The sequence below is a fragment of the Takifugu rubripes genome, chromosome 11 (assembly GCF_901000725.2).
Source record: "Takifugu rubripes chromosome 11, fTakRub1.2, whole genome shotgun sequence".
Lineage (NCBI taxonomy): Eukaryota > Metazoa > Chordata > Actinopteri > Tetraodontiformes > Tetraodontidae > Takifugu > Takifugu rubripes.
In genome coordinates, this window is record NC_042295.1 from 14,001,280 (window position 1) to 14,018,135 (window position 16,856).

The 16,856-nt window shown below is 43.3% G+C and overlaps 6 protein-coding genes across 8 annotated transcripts; 5 read left to right on the forward strand and 1 right to left on the reverse strand.

Annotated features, from left to right (window-relative positions):
- The first annotated feature begins 858 nt into the window (after positions 1–858).
- cldnj (claudin j) lies at positions 859–12,589 on the forward strand. Of its 3 annotated transcripts, XM_029843254.1 has the most exons (3): positions 9,658–9,822; positions 9,989–10,247; positions 11,767–12,589. In XM_029843254.1, exons 2-3 carry the CDS (start codon positions 10,155–10,157, stop codon positions 12,406–12,408), a joined length of 735 nt encoding a protein of 244 aa, XP_029699114.1. In that variant the 5' UTR covers positions 9,658–9,822; positions 9,989–10,154; the 3' UTR covers positions 12,409–12,589. The 3 variants fall into 3 exon arrangements, with proteins under 3 accessions (XP_003968660.1, XP_029699114.1, XP_029699113.1); XM_003968611.2 differs by lacking the exons at positions 9,658–9,822; positions 9,989–10,247 and adding an exon at positions 859–1,026; XM_029843253.1 differs by having other exon boundaries at positions 9,658–10,247.
- LOC101075086 (claudin-4) lies at positions 1,585–2,829 on the forward strand. Its single transcript, XM_003968608.3, has one exon. The coding sequence runs from the start codon at positions 1,778–1,780 to the stop codon at positions 2,399–2,401; it is 624 nt and encodes a 207-aa protein (XP_003968657.2). The 5' UTR covers positions 1,585–1,777; the 3' UTR covers positions 2,402–2,829.
- Positions 3,555–5,110, forward strand: cldn27a (claudin-4). Its single transcript, XM_011608668.2, has one exon. The coding sequence runs from the start codon at positions 3,618–3,620 to the stop codon at positions 4,254–4,256; it is 639 nt and encodes a 212-aa protein (XP_011606970.2). The 5' UTR covers positions 3,555–3,617; the 3' UTR covers positions 4,257–5,110.
- On the forward strand, positions 5,307–6,558 carry cldnf (claudin f). Its single transcript, XM_003968686.3, has one exon. It carries the CDS (start codon positions 5,450–5,452, stop codon positions 6,188–6,190), a length of 741 nt encoding a protein of 246 aa, XP_003968735.1. The 5' UTR covers positions 5,307–5,449; the 3' UTR covers positions 6,191–6,558.
- On the forward strand, positions 7,615–8,726 carry cldne (claudin e). The gene has a single exon (XM_003968610.3). The coding sequence runs from the start codon at positions 7,735–7,737 to the stop codon at positions 8,365–8,367; it is 633 nt and encodes a 210-aa protein (XP_003968659.1). The 5' UTR covers positions 7,615–7,734; the 3' UTR covers positions 8,368–8,726.
- A 1,248-nt stretch (positions 12,590–13,837) lies between the features above and the next one.
- sbds (SBDS ribosome maturation factor) lies at positions 13,838–16,634 on the reverse strand. Its single transcript, XM_003968612.3, has 5 exons — positions 16,406–16,634; positions 15,769–15,898; positions 15,432–15,632; positions 15,032–15,196; positions 13,838–14,805 (listed from the first exon to the last, which is right to left on the reverse strand). Exons 1-5 carry the CDS (start codon positions 16,531–16,533, stop codon positions 14,680–14,682), a joined length of 750 nt encoding a protein of 249 aa, XP_003968661.1. The 5' UTR covers positions 16,534–16,634; the 3' UTR covers positions 13,838–14,679.
- Positions 16,635–16,856: the final 222 nt, after the last annotated feature.

Here is a 16,856-nt window from a genome sequence, read left to right on the forward strand (position 1 = left end):
TTCCCCCATCCAATCAGAGGCTGCTGTATTCTCTTTGAGCCAATCAGGTGTGTGTTGTCAAATTTGAAACACGCGTTAGTCTGATGTTATCTCAACATCTACATCTTTTTAAAAGGTCTCCTCTCAGAAAGACACATTCCATCCCTCGTTTTTTCAGTCTCACTCTGCTCAGTCACATTTTAATCCAAAATAAGAGATTTAAGTGAGAAACTGTAAATAACTAAACAAGATTTGCAGGTTTGGTGATGTGTTTGCTGATGCGCTTAATGATGCTGCAAGTTTTGGATCTGTGGAGTCTGAACTTGCCTCTCTCACCCTGTTGCTCCTGATCCCTCCGGCATTTTCTCACGACGTCCCGAGAAAACATGTCACCAGCGGAGTTTGATCTGCTTCCAAAAGAAAAAAAATTGAACTTTATCAATTTTAGTTTGATGTGGTCGTTCATCTGGTTAAGTATCACTTCAATCAGATAACTTATGATTGAGCTTGCCTCCTCCAGACTCTTAATTTTGCATTCTGGTCTTAAATCAAAATACATGTGACATGTTCTGTGTCCCATCATATAGAACATAAGGGGTTCGCTCACAACATGCACTAATCTCAGGGTGAAACCATCTCTCCTCAGATTCTTAATTGTTAAAATTCCTGCCTGGCCTCCCTGCCTGGTGGAACCCAATCTCCACAGACAGGCCAAAGTAGCTTTAATGATACTACCTTGGATAAAATAGAGGCATTATAGTCCTAAAGGTAGTTTTGGCCCCTAAACACTGCCTCTATTCATTTCTGAAACAATCCGATTCTCTCTCTTCCTCTCTCTTTGCCCCTTCGCTATTCATTCGTTTTTCCGTTCAACTAGAATCACTCGACTTTACATTTGCCATTTCTTTACGGCTGTTCAGCTGTCTTTTTGCTGCTCGAGGAATCTATCCCTAACCCTGTCTGCAAACCCATAACCTGCAGCGTGCACAAGAACCTCTTTGGAGAGGCTGCAGCTCTTCGTCCTATAAGGTCTGGCATCAAAACAAGGTCAGTACATAGAATTTAATACTCTGCATGGCATTTTCAAAAAACTAAATTTGATACCTCTTCTAAAAATACTTCATTTGTAAAGAAATGCCTTATTTTCTACATGTAGCTTTTATTTTCAAGTGTGTTTTTTCAAGTGTCTCAAAATATGATCACTGGATGAATTCAACTTACTTTGCAAGACCAGACATTGAGATCATTAAAAGAGAGGAATTTGTCTGCAAGATCTACTTTTTCTCTCGTTTATTGCAGACAAAATGGTCATACAGGGTTTTCAATGTGGAAACTATCTTTTGTATGCTTTCATTTTTAAAACTGCATGGAGAAATTAACAACAGAAGGCGAGAGAGAAAGGGGAGAACTTTACTAGCATTTTTAACTGTTAATCGTTGACCGCACAAAATATGAAACGACACCAAAACTAGGGCACAATGACCAACATTTGCAGCGTCAGGATGTGGTTGTGTGTTGGTAACGCGTAAAAGTTTCACCAGCACTCGGCACACACTGTTGATCCTGTTTCTATTCCATGATTACGTGACTGATGCTAAAATCCCAACATGACGACACATGCCCAGTGTCGGGGGCGTGGCCCCCAGATGTGGTTGTTGCGCCATAATGTCCGGTGACATTATGGGCATGTCAAGCCCCTTGTGAGTTCAGTGTATAAAAGGCAGAGCCTATAGCGCTGCCTCAACATTTGATTTCCTGACCTACAGAGACTTTACTTTTGGGATCAAGTTTTGAAACCATGGTGTCAGCTAGGATGCAGATGCTGGGCATTGGTCTGGGCATTATTGGCTGGATTGGAACTATTATTGCCTGTGCCTTGCCCAAGTGGAAAGTCTCAGCCTTCGTCGGCCCCGTTATCATCACGGCTCAAACCACTTGGGAAGGGATCTGGATGAACTGCGTGGTGCAGAGCACAGGTCAGATGCAGTGCAAGGTTTACGACTCCCTGCTGGCCCTTTCCCGGGACCTCCAGGCTGCCCGCGCCCTCATGATCGTCTGTATCCTGATTGGCATCTTGGGCATCTTACTGGCCGTCGCAGGTGGCAAATGCACCAACTATGTGGAGAATGAGAGCTCCAAAGCCAAAGTCATCATAGCAGCTGGTGTAATCTTCATCATTGCTGGTCTTTTGTGCCTCATCCCGGTGTCCTGGACAGCAAACACTGTCATAAGGAACTTTTATGACCCACTGCAACCATCCGCTGGGAAAAAGGAGCTGGGAGCTGCCCTCTACATCGGCTGGGGTGCCGCAGCCCTCCTCATCCTCGGTGGCGGACTCCTCTGTGCCAACTGCCCTCCCAAGGATAACTCCTCTGCCAAATTCTCAGCTGCTCGTTCAACTGCACCCAAGGACTACGTCTAAGAAGAGAAAAGAGAAACGGCAAGCCCCAAGAGACTGGGGGAACAGACTTGATGAATGATGGCATCGGCGCCATTTAATCTCATTTCTTTTTGCATTTCAGGGTAATTTTATTTGTTCTTAGAGCTTGCTTAGATGCTTTCTTCTGCAGCCAAGATGGAGCATTGTACGCCACAACTTTCTCTTTCCCCCACAGACTGAATTCAACTGAATTGAATTTTGGGCAGGAAAGCAGATCAGATCTTGTGATATTTTGTTTCAATTTGTCTTTGTTTTTTATGCTTTTCAAATATTTTAAGTATAATTGCATTTCATGTGTATGTGTTAAATGTAAATACAAAATATATATGAATGCTGAATCATCAGGTTTGGATTCCTTTTTGCTTTCAAAAAAAGTGATTGGAAAAAAATAAACAATACAGATTAAGAAATTCTGAGCAGTTCTGATTTGTAGTATTGGAATGAATTATGAGACATACACCCCCCCACCCTTCTTTCTACTCATTACTACTGATGAATGCAAAGAAATCAACACATTCTTTGAAAACCTCCATGAGCAGATACATTTGGATTTATAAAATAATAATAATAACACCATAACTCTGAGTTACACTGAATAAACAGTAATGCAGCCTTGTTCATCACCACAAGGTGGCTTCACATTCTAGATAAGAGGTTATTTCATGAGACTTGGAGAAAAATAACTGAATGTAGGAGGGAGTGCCGACCCACCCACAACATTGCCAGTGTTTTCACTTTTAAATAGTAAATAAAATGAAACAATTCCTATGAAATGTGAATCCTGCTTTTGCTAAATATTAATGCTTGACAGTCTTTGTCCAGTTGACTTTTAAACTGCTGTGAAACCTGAAACAAAACACATATTGCTAAATTCTTAACCGATATAAATCCTTCTTAGTTGGAAGCTGGTTACACACATCCTGGAAATAATGAGGAAGATGTTCCTGAAGAAAATAATGATGTTTAAGCATTTGTACTGTCTGACCTTCAAGCTTTGGATTTTGGCACGTCAGCACAACAGAAGGTCACCGGGTCTCTGTTTGTATGTAAACTCCTCTCAGCCAGTGAGAAGTGAGGACACCTTCACAGACCCTCATGTGAGTGTCCTTTATTCTCACACAGCCTCATATAAAAACAAGCTGCAGACACTCTGCTCATTTCACGTGGATTTGAATGTACTGGGGGCAAAGCCAGGAAAATGGTCTCTCAGGGGATTCAGATCATTGGCATCTCGATGGCTGTGATCGGCTGGTTTATGGTCATCATAGTTTGTGCGCTGCCCATGTGGAAGGTGACTGCTTTTGTCGGAGCCAACATCATTACAGCTCAGACGGTGTGGCAAGGCATGTGGATGAACTGCGTGGTGCAGAGTACGGGCCAGATGCAATGTAAGGTCTATGATTCCATGCTGGCTCTCCCCCGGGACCTGCAGGCCGCTCGTGCCATGATCGTCATCTCCATCCTGACGGGAATTTTCGGGGTGGTCCTGTCCATCGCCGGTGGGAAGTGCACTAACTGCATCGAGGACGAGCGGGCTAAAGCAAAGGCTTGCATCCTGTCTGGAGTTTTTTTCATCATCTCGGGTTCGCTCTGCCTCATTCCCGTCTCCTGGTCTGCCAACAGCATCGTCAACAACTTCTACAACCCCCTGCTTATGGAAGCCCAGAGGTATGAGCTGGGAGCGGCGCTGTATATCGGCTGGGCGGCGGCTGCACTGTTACTGATGGGAGGAGGGCTGCTCTGTTGGAACTGCCCGCCCAAACATCATCAACACCCCCACTATGTACCCAAATTTACTCCTGTGAAGTCAGTGTCTACATCAAGAGAGTATGTTTAAGAGGATTAGCACTTCCTGAATGGACATGAGAGATTGATAAAAAAAAGAAAACGTAGGAAAGTAAATTCTAAAACTGATATGTTGCAAAAAGATGATTCCACATTTTGACTGTTGGTGCAGAAATGACTTTCCTCTCTTCCTCGATCGAGTTTCACACACAGCGGGTTTAAGCCATTTGACTGTTGAGAGTCGTGGGCACGAAGTTTTTGTGCCACACTTTGATGGCTCAATAACAAAATTCCCTGCATTGTATTAAAATATTCACGTCCTAAATTAGTGTTGCAATTTCAATTCACATGTAAATATCTGTCCAGAATGTTTTATGTAGTAATGCTGGTTGTCAAGGGAGCAACAGAAGTAGTTATTTTTGTGTGTTGTTACATGATTTCCCATTCTCCTCCTCATCTCTCCTTTTGTATTTATACTTTATTCCCATTTAATAACTTGTACAATTTCAAGATTTATTCTTCTCACAATGTTTTGTTCCTTAAAATAAAGACAAGTGTAATAATAATGTAGATTCACTGGAGGAAAGTCATCTGAATTTGATTCAATGTCATTTAATATATTATATGTATAAAACAAAACAGTTTTGAGGCTCATAAATAAAAGAGGGAACTAAAAGGTTTAAACTGTCTAAACTACAATAAACTCAAGACTCTGTGGTTGTTGGAGCCAACATTACACAATAGATTAATGGCACAACATTTAGTCTGCATCATCACTTCAAAATATTATCGTCAGGTAGGAAAAAAAGCCAATTATTCATTCTGTGTCAGACCTCTGTTGACAGACAGTGTCACAGCAACCAACAAGGAAGTTTCCTTAAATAAAAAATATCTTTCTTTGTAAAATCTCTTTCTTTGTTAAATGGTAGTAGAATACTTTAAAAACATCCAAGAGAGGTGTAATTTGATCATTTCCCAGCTTCAACTTCAGCAAAAAAAACCAAACATCTGCATAGAAAACTGTGTTTCAGAGAACAAGAGCAAGTACAAGCCATTATTTAAAGTAGGAGCCACTCCTCTGACTTGGGGACAAAAATCTTGTTTGGCCAGAAGAACTCACCAGACAACAGGACAGCCCTCCTCCTGTACTCGGAGAGAGCAACAGAGAGAGCCGTCTCACTCCGACAGAGCTGGACTGAATCTAGAAACTCCTCTGTCTCCTGCCGGGAAAGAAGCCTCTTCACCATGGGGAGGATTGCCAAGGAAGTGGCAGGGCAGATCTTAAGCTTCATAGGCTTCATCGGGGTCGCGGTGACCTGTGGAATCCCCATGTGGAGGGTCACCTCTTACATCGGCGCCAACATCGTAACAGGTCAGATTATCTGGGATGGCCTGTGGATGAACTGTGTAATGCAGAGCACCGGACAGATGCAGTGCAAGCTCAACGAGTCTGTCATGAGACTTTCTCCGGACCTGCAAGCCGCCAGAGCCCTAGTCATCATCTCGCTCATCTTCGGCTTCATTGGCTTCGTCATCAGCTTCATCGGAGCAAAGTGCACTGGTTGCCTCAAGAATGAATCGTCCAGGGCGAAGGTGGTGATCATCAGTGGCTGTTTCATCATTGTCTCTGCCGTCCTGATCCTTATCCCCGTCTGCTGGTCCGCAGCCGTCAGCATCACAGATTTCCAGAACCCTTTAACCATTGAAACACAGCGGAGGGAAATTGGAGCTTCTATTTACATCGGCTGGGCCTCGGCTGCGTTTCTTCTGATCGGAGGTATTGTCCTTACCACGTCGTGTCCGCCTCAAAAGCAAATGTATGGATACCCAGGCTACCCACCTGCACCAGTTTATCCCTATGCTGGCCCCCAGTACGGTCCTGTATATGTTCCCCCATCCAACAGATCATACACAGGCACTGCAAGCTACGTACCCAATAAACCTTATGCAGCACCTTCTGCGTACGCTCCTGCACAATACCGCTGAAGACCGAGAGGACAGAGACCAGAACAGACTGAGGTTTCTGCAAACTTTAGGACACAAAAGACTTGACCAAAAGCCCTGGTTTCGAGGGACTGGTATCCCTAATTACTATGACACTTTGATTATTACTAATTTTGCTTTTAAAGAATCTTTTGGACCGTGTCTGAGAGAAGACAGTCTTGAACGAACGTGTGTACATGACGACAGGAAGCTGCATTTTTGAACGAGGCAACGTCAGTCTATTAATTTACACATTTTATGAATGTAATTTTGTAAAAAAAAAAAATTCTTGTGATGTGATTTTTGTTGATGCTCCTTGTATTTTGCCATGTATTTCTAAGCATTTGAATAAAGTGTAACATGTTATCTCATCTGAGTGGGGTCATTTTGGTAACATTCTGGTTTGATTAATGACGTATTCAGGCCAGAGCCTTTCACGTATACCAGTTTCTTACTTTACCTCATGGAGATTCATGATAATCCCATAAAATATTGAACATGAAGAGGTGAAACTGGGTGTGTGTGTGTGTGTGTGTGTGTGTTTGTTTGTGTAAATGAACCAATCAACAGTGACAATGGGGGAACTTTTTGTAATGAGTTGATTAAACAGTTGGGTGACTGCTGCTTACGCAGGATTGATGAGAGATTTGTTGACGTCACATCCGGTGATACTGCCAAGTTTGTTGGTGTTTTTGACCTGAAACCAGTGGATCTGATCTTCCAGTTGTAGTATCTGACCCGTTCTATGCAGGCTTTACGTTTGTAAGGCCGTAAGGTGTTTAACTGCCAACCTAAGCACAATATCAGGACATCCTCCACATGTGTGTCCGGTGTCCTTCTTCCTTCTACAGGAACCTGTGGGCCCCTGGTACCTCTCACTAGGAGGATGTATAGCATGAAGCATCTACACTATTCCCTTTTTTGGTCATAACTGAACAAACACACCATTGAGTTGACCATACGGTATAGCGTGAGGTCATCAGAAAAGAATGTGTTTACTGGACTCTATAAGAAGGAGGTATCGAGGTAGACTCCCCGGAGTTCTTCACCATCGGGACCTCGAGACCTCCCTCGGGCATGCTGCAGCGTCCGATTGATGCCTGACTGTTCTCTCCAATAAACATCTTTGATAACCAAGTCGGTGTCTGCGAAGTTTCCTTCCTCATCAACACATCTCGGCAACCACCAGGAGAAGATTCACAACACAGTCCTTTGACCAATAGTTAACCCCTAGCCTTGTGCTGCCCCAGCGAGCGGAGGCTCATCTAAATTGGCCTCATTTACATAGTCGTTTACGACGGATGTAAATCTCGTCGAAACTACTTCCACATACAAACAATGCCAGGAATCTTGTTGGGTATGTAACTCGTACTGGTTTCTGGTTCAGAGGGAAGGCCTCTTAACTCCACCTTCCACAATGTCATCTTTATAACCACCGGCGAACTGCCACGCTCCTCATTCAACTACAGACGTCGAGGTGAACTGACCTGCTCCAGAAGAGTCTTTTGCCTTTCTTCATTTCCGAGTCAATCAAACAAGACCTCGTCATGGTGTCGCTGGGAAGACAAATGCTGGGCTTCACCCTGGCAGTCATCGGTTTTCTGGGCAGCATCATTGTGTGTGCTCTGCCTATGTGGAAGGTCACGGCGTTCATTGGTGCCAACATTGTGACAGCACAGGTGATCTGGGAAGGCCTATGGATGAACTGTGTGACGCAGAGCACCGGGCAGATGCAGTGCAAGATCTACGACTCTCTCCTGGCCCTGCCACAGGACCTTCAGGCCGCCAGAGCTCTCGTGGTCGTCGCCATCATTATCGGAGCCGCCGGAATCATCCTGGGCATTGCAGGAGGCAAGTGCACCAACTTTGTGGAGGACCCAACTGCCAAAGCCAAGGTGGCCATCGCAGCTGGGGTCGTCTTCATTTGTGCCGGAGTCATGGTCCTAATTCCCGTCTGCTGGTCCGCAAACACCATCATCAGGGATTTCTACAACCCCATCTTGACCAACGCTCAAAGGAGAGAGTTGGGGGCTGCGCTCTATATTGGCTGGGGCACCGCTGCACTTCTCATCTTGGGTGGTGCCTTGCTGTGCAGTTCCTGTCCACCCAAAGAAAGCCCGGAGTATCCAGTCAAGTATGCAGGTGCCAGGTCCACAGCCACCAGCCGAGCCTACGTCTGAGAGGCCCCAGTTTTCCAGGTTCTGTGAGAATCTTTTGTCCACATGACTTACTGATGGCACTGCAAGCTGATTTCAGAGAGATGCAGATCTTTTTGTTTAGAAGAGCAAATATAAGAGATGAAGAACAGAAGGTCCTGTTTTGTGGAATGTCTGTGCTGGCAACAGCCTAAATACTGGACATATAAAAGCTAATCACACCTTATTTTTCTGTTTTTTTCTCCACCGTCTCATATGGAGGAAAATATGTATAGAGCACTGTGTGATGTCATTCTGTAAAGTGTTTTTTCCTTTCTTGTGTTGAAAATAATTTTGTTTTATTCTCTGTTTGCTGATTTTTAATAAAACATTGTAGCAAATGACTTTATCTGGCCAGTGTGTTTCTTCTCACCATTCAATTTACTTTAATGATTTTCTTCTGAAATGATCTTAAAATAAGTTCTGACACAGGAACAACAGAACAACGTTGATCTCAAACTACAGTGTTTGAACAGTCAGTGTTTATGATTCAGGAATCATGCTGGTATCAACCAAAAAAGGAAACTTCCGTGTTTGTGACTAAATAAAGGAATGAGGATTGCAGGAAATCTACAGGTAAATTAGATTCTCACAGACCACCAGTGATAGTTGATGAAACAGAGCGTTTGACCACGTAAGCAGGAACTATTCAAAACCGCGTAAGCAGGAACTATTCAAAACATCCTGCAGGTTTCTGAGGATGAAATTGGCCAAACTTGTTTCAAAGCGTTTGCGTCACTCAACCGTCATACAGGAAGTGAACCGGGAAATCTCTCCAAGACTAAATATTCAGATTCCAATTCCCACACAGAATTCCCAGTTAATATTTTCTGGTGTGATTGGTTCACTCCATAAAATAATGTAGGTTTTATTTTTTTAAACTTGGATGGCTTTTAAAAGCGTGACACAATTATTTCACGCAGTTTTTGTACACTGGCGGGTTTAAAAACCGTCACTGGAGGAATGAAAATGGAAAAACCCAAACTTTACAGGAAAGAATACACATTTTCTGTAGCAGTACAACCTCCAGGAAGATCTATTTTCTCGTGTGAGGACGTCACACCCAGAAGGATACAGTGTGCTTCACTTGTGTGAACACACCCTATGCTGTTTTTGACATGGTTTCACGCCATTCAGAGGAGAATGTGCCTATACTGGTTTGGAGATTATTGATGAGCCATATCTGGAAATACAAAGGCTCTACAGTTTAGTTCAGGGATATTCTCATATGAGGAACCTAAGACATCACACAGGTGATACCAAAAATGGGACACCACAGGGGGCAGACTTTTTATTTGTGTTCTCATAAAGCGTTCCTTTAGTCAAATAGATTTTTGATAGCTTGCAGGATTTTGAATTCATGACTTCCCTTTCCTGCTGGTTTTAAAATGCGTTTGTTTTATAAAAGCGTTCTGTTGCAAGCAGCAAAGATTTTCTTAAGTAAGTCCATTTTAAAGCCAAATGACTGCTTTTAGTTGGCGTGAAGAACTGGGCATTTAATTCCATTTGTGGGGGAGGCCTTTCACCTTTATATACTACTAAATCATTTCTTTAGGCATTTTGCAAAAACCTTGCATGATCTTGCATTTAATCTACTTTTTTCTAGGTTACACTCGAGCCATGTTGTCTATTGCATGAAGAATGCTGCTAAACTCGTCTTCATCAGTGCCTCCAACACTACACCTCCCTTTGTTTTATTGTGCTTCAGATTATATGTTTATCACCTGGACAGCTGTTAATATTCACTCAGAGGCGCTCTAAAGGGCAAGACGATGGCTTCCATGGGGATGCAGATGGCTGGATGTGTCCTGGCAATTCTTGGCTGGATTGGGGTGCTCATTACCTGCGGAGCACCCATGTGGCGGGTCAGTGCCTTCATTGGCTCCAACATAGTGACATCTCAGATCATGTGGGAGGGCATCTGGATGAGCTGTATGGTCCAGAGTACAGGCCAGATGCAGTGCAAGGTGTATGACTCCATGCTGGCACTGAGCCCCGACCTGCAGGCGGCCCGAGCTCTGATGGTGGTGTCGATCATCACAGGCATCGTTGGACTCGTCTTGGCCTTCGCTGGTGGAAAGTGCACCAACCTCATCACAGACAAGAGGGCGAAGGCGAGGGTTTCAGTGGCGGCAGGCGTGATGCTGATCATCAGTGGATTGCTCTGTATTATTGCAGTTTCATGGACTGCAAGCATCATCATCCAGGATTTTTACAACCCTCAGCTGATAGATGCTCAGAAGAGAGAGCTGGGTGCCTCTCTTTACATCGGCTGGGGGGCAGGGGCACTGCTGCTGTTGGGAGGTGGGCTGTTATGTGCTAGCTGCCCACCAAAAGAGGATGACGCTCTCTCTGTGAAGTACCTCCTAAACAAATCTGGGGGAAGTTACAAGGAGGAGATTCAATCACTTTCGCCGTCAAAGACTTACATTTGATGTTCCTCGAAGGGCTGCGTGTCACCCACCGATGACGGTTCAGGAATTTAAGTTTGGCATGTTGCCAAGGAGTAGCTGCAAAGAGACATAAATAAAGCAATAAATGAAGGAAATATAGATTTTGCTCAGATAATCACATTCTTAATGTATGAAGGTCTTCTGTTTTTCTTATAATCACATAAATGTCTTGTTTTTGGGTAGATTTTTAATTTTAATGCAAAATGTTCACTTTTATAGGCAACTTTTTTTTTTACCTTTTCCCAATAAACAACTTGCGATTTGGGTTTTTAATCTCTTTATCTTTCTCCCTCTCTCTGCCTGTTTATATGGAGGAAATGCACCTGTATTTGTTCTCCTACTGAACCTGTTGATCCAGTTCTGGTTCCACCCTGAGATCACTATGCCACGAACAAACTCAGTGACTCATGGAGACCCAGAAAATGGTGTATTCTTTTATAAAAAGGGACTTTAGCTGTGCCACAATGCTAAAGACTTCCTCCAAAAATCATCAAGACAGAAAATAGAGACAGAAAATAATGTATATAGTCTATGGTATATCTACTAAAACCCCAATTTTTTTCTTATAAACTGGGATTAAAACATTGAAGACCCTGAAAGTATGTGTTCTGGCTTTGTGAGTGGCTCCTCTTCTGTTTGTGAATATATTATATTCTAAGTAGTCTCGGCGTAACCCTAACCCAAGGTGTGAACGCGGAGCATTGGCAACCCCCCCCCCAAAAAAACCCGGCCATTTCCATCAAAATCAAACCTGTGCTGCAACCTAGTGGCCTGTTGCCTTCATGACTACAACTGTTTTATGATGGGAGAAGTAGGTCAGTTTGCACAATAACAAAAAACAGTTAAGAATAATGGATATTTAAACACGTGTAATTTGATTAATCAATGATTAAACTCAATGATTAAACTGTTGTCCATCCTCTGTGTTTAGGCTCCCATGGCTCTGCAGGAGCTGGGCATCAGCCTGTCCATGGTGGGGGTTGCTGGCACCATCCTCATCTGCGCTCTGCCCATGTGGAAGGTGACGGCATTCATCGGCACTCATCTGGTGGTCATGCAGGTGTTCTGGGAAGGTCTGTGGATGACCTGCGTCAGTGAGTACACAGGGCAGATGCAGTGTAAGCTTTATGATGCCCTGTTGGACCTCTCGCCTGAACTCCAGGCGGCCCGTGGTCTCATCTGTATCAGCCTGGTGTTGGGATGTTTAGGATTCCTCATCTTTCTCCTGGGAGCACGCTGCACAAACTGCCTGAGTCACCCGGGGGTCAAAGCCCGGTTGGTGCAGAGCTCTGGGGCCATCTACTGCCTGGGAGCCCTCACAACCATAGTCGCTGTGTCTTGGACAGCAAACTCCATCATCAGGGACTTCAACAACCCACGCATCCCCGAGGTGCTGAAGAGAGAGCTGGGAGCAGCCATATACATCGGATTTGTGACATCCGGGTTGTTGTTCTGTGGGGGAGCCATTCTGTGCACAAGCTGCCCACCGCAGACGGCCAGATTCCCCTCCAATAGGTACACGCTGGCCACGACACCCACACGCAGCAGCTACGCCATCAAGAACTACGTGTGAGGTGACAAATGATTCCTTCGCAGAGAAGGCTTTTAGTCTGGAAATCAGCTCAGTGTCGACCAGCGTCCTTTAATGTCAGCCAATCGACAGTTGTCACTGTTAATGATGCCATAAAATGTCCTTGTCCAGCATACTAAAGTTTAGATGTTTGTCAAGGCATAATAAACAGCCCCTGTGTGTTCAAGAATATCGTTATTTCTAATTTATTTTGGGTCAGCAAATGCATTAATACACTAAGAGCCCGAAGAATATTGTATTGAAATGATGAATGAAATGGTTAAAATGATGCTCTTAAATTCACTAGACAACTAAAATATGATCCAGCTGTCATTGTTTGCAAACTATTGAACAATAATACTAATGATCATAGAGCACTTTGGAAAATTTGTTCTCTTTAGTAAAAGAAACCAGGATGCAAATGAAGGGATTTCCTTTCTCCACTCTGCTGCCTTCTTCTCCCCATGAATACCAAAGAACTGGTTTCCCCTGTCTGAATAGAAACATAATAACAACACACACACACACATCTTTTCATGCACGCACATGTTAAAAAGACGCCCAGGCCGGCCCACAGCGGGGCCTGCAGTGCAGCAGATGAACAGGCCGTCCGGTGACATGGAGCAGCGTCTGGAGGTGGCTGGCTTCGGTTTAGCTCTTACTGGATGGTTTTGTGCCATTCTAACACGCTGCGTGGCCCTGTGGAAGGTCAGTGGAGCCTTAGACAATACCACCGCCACTCTGCCTGCATACTGGGATGGGGTGTGGCTGGAATGGGATCAGTGGGACTTAGCCCATGATGGTAGGTTACACTGCTCTTTCTACCAGACCCTATTGTCTCTTTCTGGAAATTTTTGGACATGGAAAGCCCTCATCACAGCCTCCATTGTAACGGGCGTTTTTGCTACAGTTATTGGAGCATGTGCGGCCATTTGGTTCCCTTTGCGCGGCCAGATTAAAGTGGCTTCTGGTGCTCTTTTTGTTTTGTCTGGAATCCTGCTGCTCATCCCCACAGCCTGGACGTGCCATCACACCAGTCGACCGCTGGAGGGCGCTGAGCAGCTCAAAAGACATTGGGGACCAGCGTTATACCTCGGTTGGATCTCATTTTCCTTGATGCTGGTTGGTGGGGTGGTTCTCATGACCAGATGGCCTCGTAGAGAGAGACCGGTGCCGCAGCCCGGGAGAAACGTTCACTTAAGCCCGGAAGAGGATGCTAATCACCCCCTGAGCAGGATCAACAGGGCTGCCTTCACAAACAGCCAGTACGAGCGCGGTTCAAGGGCCACATAAACGGACTAATCTTATATTAACAATAACTGAAACATCCTGGGACTGTCAAAACTTCACGTCAACGATGAACAAGCCAAGGCAACAGTGGTAGATGTGTGCACTTTGTTTTCCAGCATGCATGTTGCTATATGTGATGCGATTTCTTGAGATAGTTTTATTGTGGGATACTGTCATACAACATGTTTACATCCAAGCAAAAGCATTTGTGGAAAATATTATGATTTCTGATTAAGCAGCGTTTGACGACACCGACATGAATGATAAGGATTTGGTTGTGCCAGAACATTTGTGAAATTAAAGTGAATAGTAAGTAAACTATGTGTGTACTGTCATTAATTTCATGCTTAAATAGGTCACATAGGGGAATTTAGGGTTTTATTTTTCAATGTGGGAAAAATTCTGTTCTATTCTTTTTATAATAAAAAAACATGAACCAGAACAGAAGATAGTTTTTGCTGTCCATGTCACTCCCAAGTGTCATGTGACTGTAGCGCCTGACTTCAAAATGCAATTAAAAAAAAAGGCCTTAACTCAAATAAAATGTTAAATCATATTTCTGCAGGCATTTCCAAAATATTGTTTAATGTGTGTTTGTTTTGCTGTGTTTCACCACTTTCATCTCTATAATTTTATATTATGTGCTGCATACCCTGGGTCTTCTACTGAGAAGTTAAGCATTTCTCATTGAAGTGCACTGTTTTGAAATCACCTATTATATTTTGACAATTAAGATTGCACATAAAACACTTTTATAGAACAATTATTGCATTTTGTGAAGAAACAAAGTGTCCAACTAAATACCCTCCAAGGGGACCTGAAACCTAACGTTTTTTTTGTTTTTTTTTTTTAAATCACTTAAGGGCTTTGGTAATAAGAAAATGTGAAATTAGTAAAAAGTTCTCTATAAATAAACATCCGTTTTTGAGCTGCAGTGAAGCTTGTTAGCATGGATAAGCAGCAGAGTCCAAACCAGTTAGTTCACTAAAATTTCTCATCTCCCTCCTCCACATCCTTCAGACTGATAACCTCCAGAGAACCACGTCCTTTAGTCTCACAGCGGATCAGCTCATCGATCTCTCTGAAGCAGCCAGGATCTACCAGACAGACCTGAGGGAATGAGTCACAGAGGAGAAAGAGGCACCAGTTATAGCAGGATGGAGAAGAAAATCACTCACGTTAAAGCTTTAACGGGACACAGTTTTAGATATACTCAGTTCTAATATTAATAAAAATCAGTTTTAAATATAGGTGTATGTGCACCGTAGATGGTCAAAATTTGTACGTTTAATGTGAATATGTCAGGATTTAGAAAACAAATGCAGGAGTTCCTCACCATTTCCAAGTCCTCATCAAAATCCTCACTTTCTACAACCTGGAGGAGGGGCTTCAGTTTCTCCTTCAGCCTCTTGGCCTCCTTGGCTGGCAGAACCAATCGCAGTCTCATGTGGGCTCGCTGGATCTCCATGGTCTCCTTTAGCTGTCGGATCACTTCTAAAGCCTAAAAGGAAGAGGGGACAGAAAAGTTCACCTCGTTCATTTCTGCAGAAAAGGAGAGCTGCCACCGCTCACTCCAATGATGATCAATTATCATCAACAAAAAGATTCCAGCATATTCAAACGCTAGAAAACATTACCGGTAGTATAATACACACAGTACATATTCAGCTTTGCTTACAAATATTTGCACTTTGTGTTGCAATTTGTAGTTCATTCAATGCTACTGTGAGCTTTACCTGCTGTTTGGTGCTTTTGCTGGCTTTGACAGAGTAGTGGATGTCTTTCATTGCCCGCTCGATGAGGCTCACTGTGTAGGGCCTCTTAGTGTCAGGGTTGACACACTTCTCTGCTACAATAGTGGCGATATCCCTGAACATCGTCTCCAGCTGAGCCTGCCTTTCCTTGTCTGACACTTGGAGTTCTCCTTTGGTCAGGATCTTTTCAAGAGGAAAAAAAAAAAAAGAAATCATGAAGGAATCAAATTAAAGAAAGGTAAATTACATAGAGAGATGATGGCAAGTTCCTTGGATTAACTAATATGATTCAGAAGGTTGGAATAAAGAGGTTTCTCACTTGTTTGCAGATTTCTGTCAGATCATCTGTCCCAAAAGCTTTGGTCAAATCATCCTTCTTGGCCACCTGACCCTTGGACACATTTACAAAAACCGAATGTGTCTGTAAAACCTCGTCCAAGTCCTTCTCTCTGGAAAAAAAAACAAAGAATAAATTATATAAAATATAGATATTGTTCCCTAATGATCCGCAAGCGTCAAAGGGACCATTACTGCCATTAGAGAAGCCGTATGTTTAAGTGAATATCAGAACCTACATTTGAACACCACAATAAGAACTATAGATTTCCCAGCAAAACACGTATTCGTTAGCATTTTATGCGTGTTGGGTATTAAGTACTTAAACAAAAAACATGTGATCGATAAAAGAGAACCTAATGTAGTACAAAACAAGACAGTACATAAAAATAAAACTACCTCTCTTGTGTTAAGAGATTGTATTGTTTGCATAATCTGATACTGGTACATTAGCACTCAACATTTGGGCTTCAAGACATCGACATTTTTTTTGTTTAAATGGCAACAAACATTGAATGTACAGGTAAATTCAGTGTATTCTCCACATCTTTTAAAACTGACTAGAGGATAAATGATTCTGACTGCACAGACCCGATGGCGTATGAGCTAAAGTTACTCACGCGCCTGATCTCCAGCTCATAACTTTGTTCTTGTAACAGGCGATTTCAAACCGCTTCCCTCCTTTTTTCATCCGTACCACCGCCACATTTGTCAGGCGTATTTGATTTGTTGGAGTAAATATCGACATAATTGAAGGGTTGAAAAGACAGATGTCTCTGCTCCGCTGTTATCAGATCACGACGTTGCTGGTGTCGTCTCCGTGTATCTCTGAATAGGGTCCCCTGTAAAACAGTAACGTGAAACAGTTCCGCTCTTAGATTCGTTCCTTTAGTTAGTATTTAAAACCTGTGCAAAATGCGACAAATTCTGTAATACCAAAACGGAAAGGTTCTGACCTGTTAAAATAAAAGAGAGTAAGCTATAGTTCCTGATACAATCCTTAAAAAAAACAAAACTGACCACTGCAAGTCATTGTATTTGAAAGGGCGCAACTACTGAGCGAGCAATACC

Coding starts and splice junctions, on each gene's coding strand:
- cldne (XM_003968610.3), top strand. CDS start 7,735: ATGGTGTCGCTGGGAAGACAAATGCTGGGCTTCACCCTGGCAGTCATC.
- cldnf (XM_003968686.3), top strand. CDS start 5,450: ATGGGGAGGATTGCCAAGGAAGTGGCAGGGCAGATCTTAAGCTTCATA.
- sbds (XM_003968612.3), bottom strand. CDS start 16,533: ATGTCGATATTTACTCCAACAAATCAAATACGCCTGACAAATGTGGCG. Junction 15,899..16,405: donor ATGAGCTGGAGATCAGGCGC/GTGAGTAACTTT, acceptor TTTTTTTTCCAG/AGAGAAGGACTTGGACGAGG. Junction 15,633..15,768: donor TGACAGAAATCTGCAAACAA/GTGAGAAACCTC, acceptor CCTCTTGAAAAG/ATCCTGACCAAAGGAGAACT.
- cldnj (XM_029843253.1), top strand. CDS start 10,155: ATGGCTTCCATGGGGATGCAGATGGCTGGATGTGTCCTGGCAATTCTT. Junction 10,248..11,766: donor GCGGAGCACCCATGTGGCGG/GTCAGTGCCTTC, acceptor CTCTGTGTTTAG/GCTCCCATGGCTCTGCAGGA.
- LOC101075086 (XM_003968608.3), top strand. CDS start 1,778: ATGGTGTCAGCTAGGATGCAGATGCTGGGCATTGGTCTGGGCATTATT.
- cldn27a (XM_011608668.2), top strand. CDS start 3,618: ATGGTCTCTCAGGGGATTCAGATCATTGGCATCTCGATGGCTGTGATC.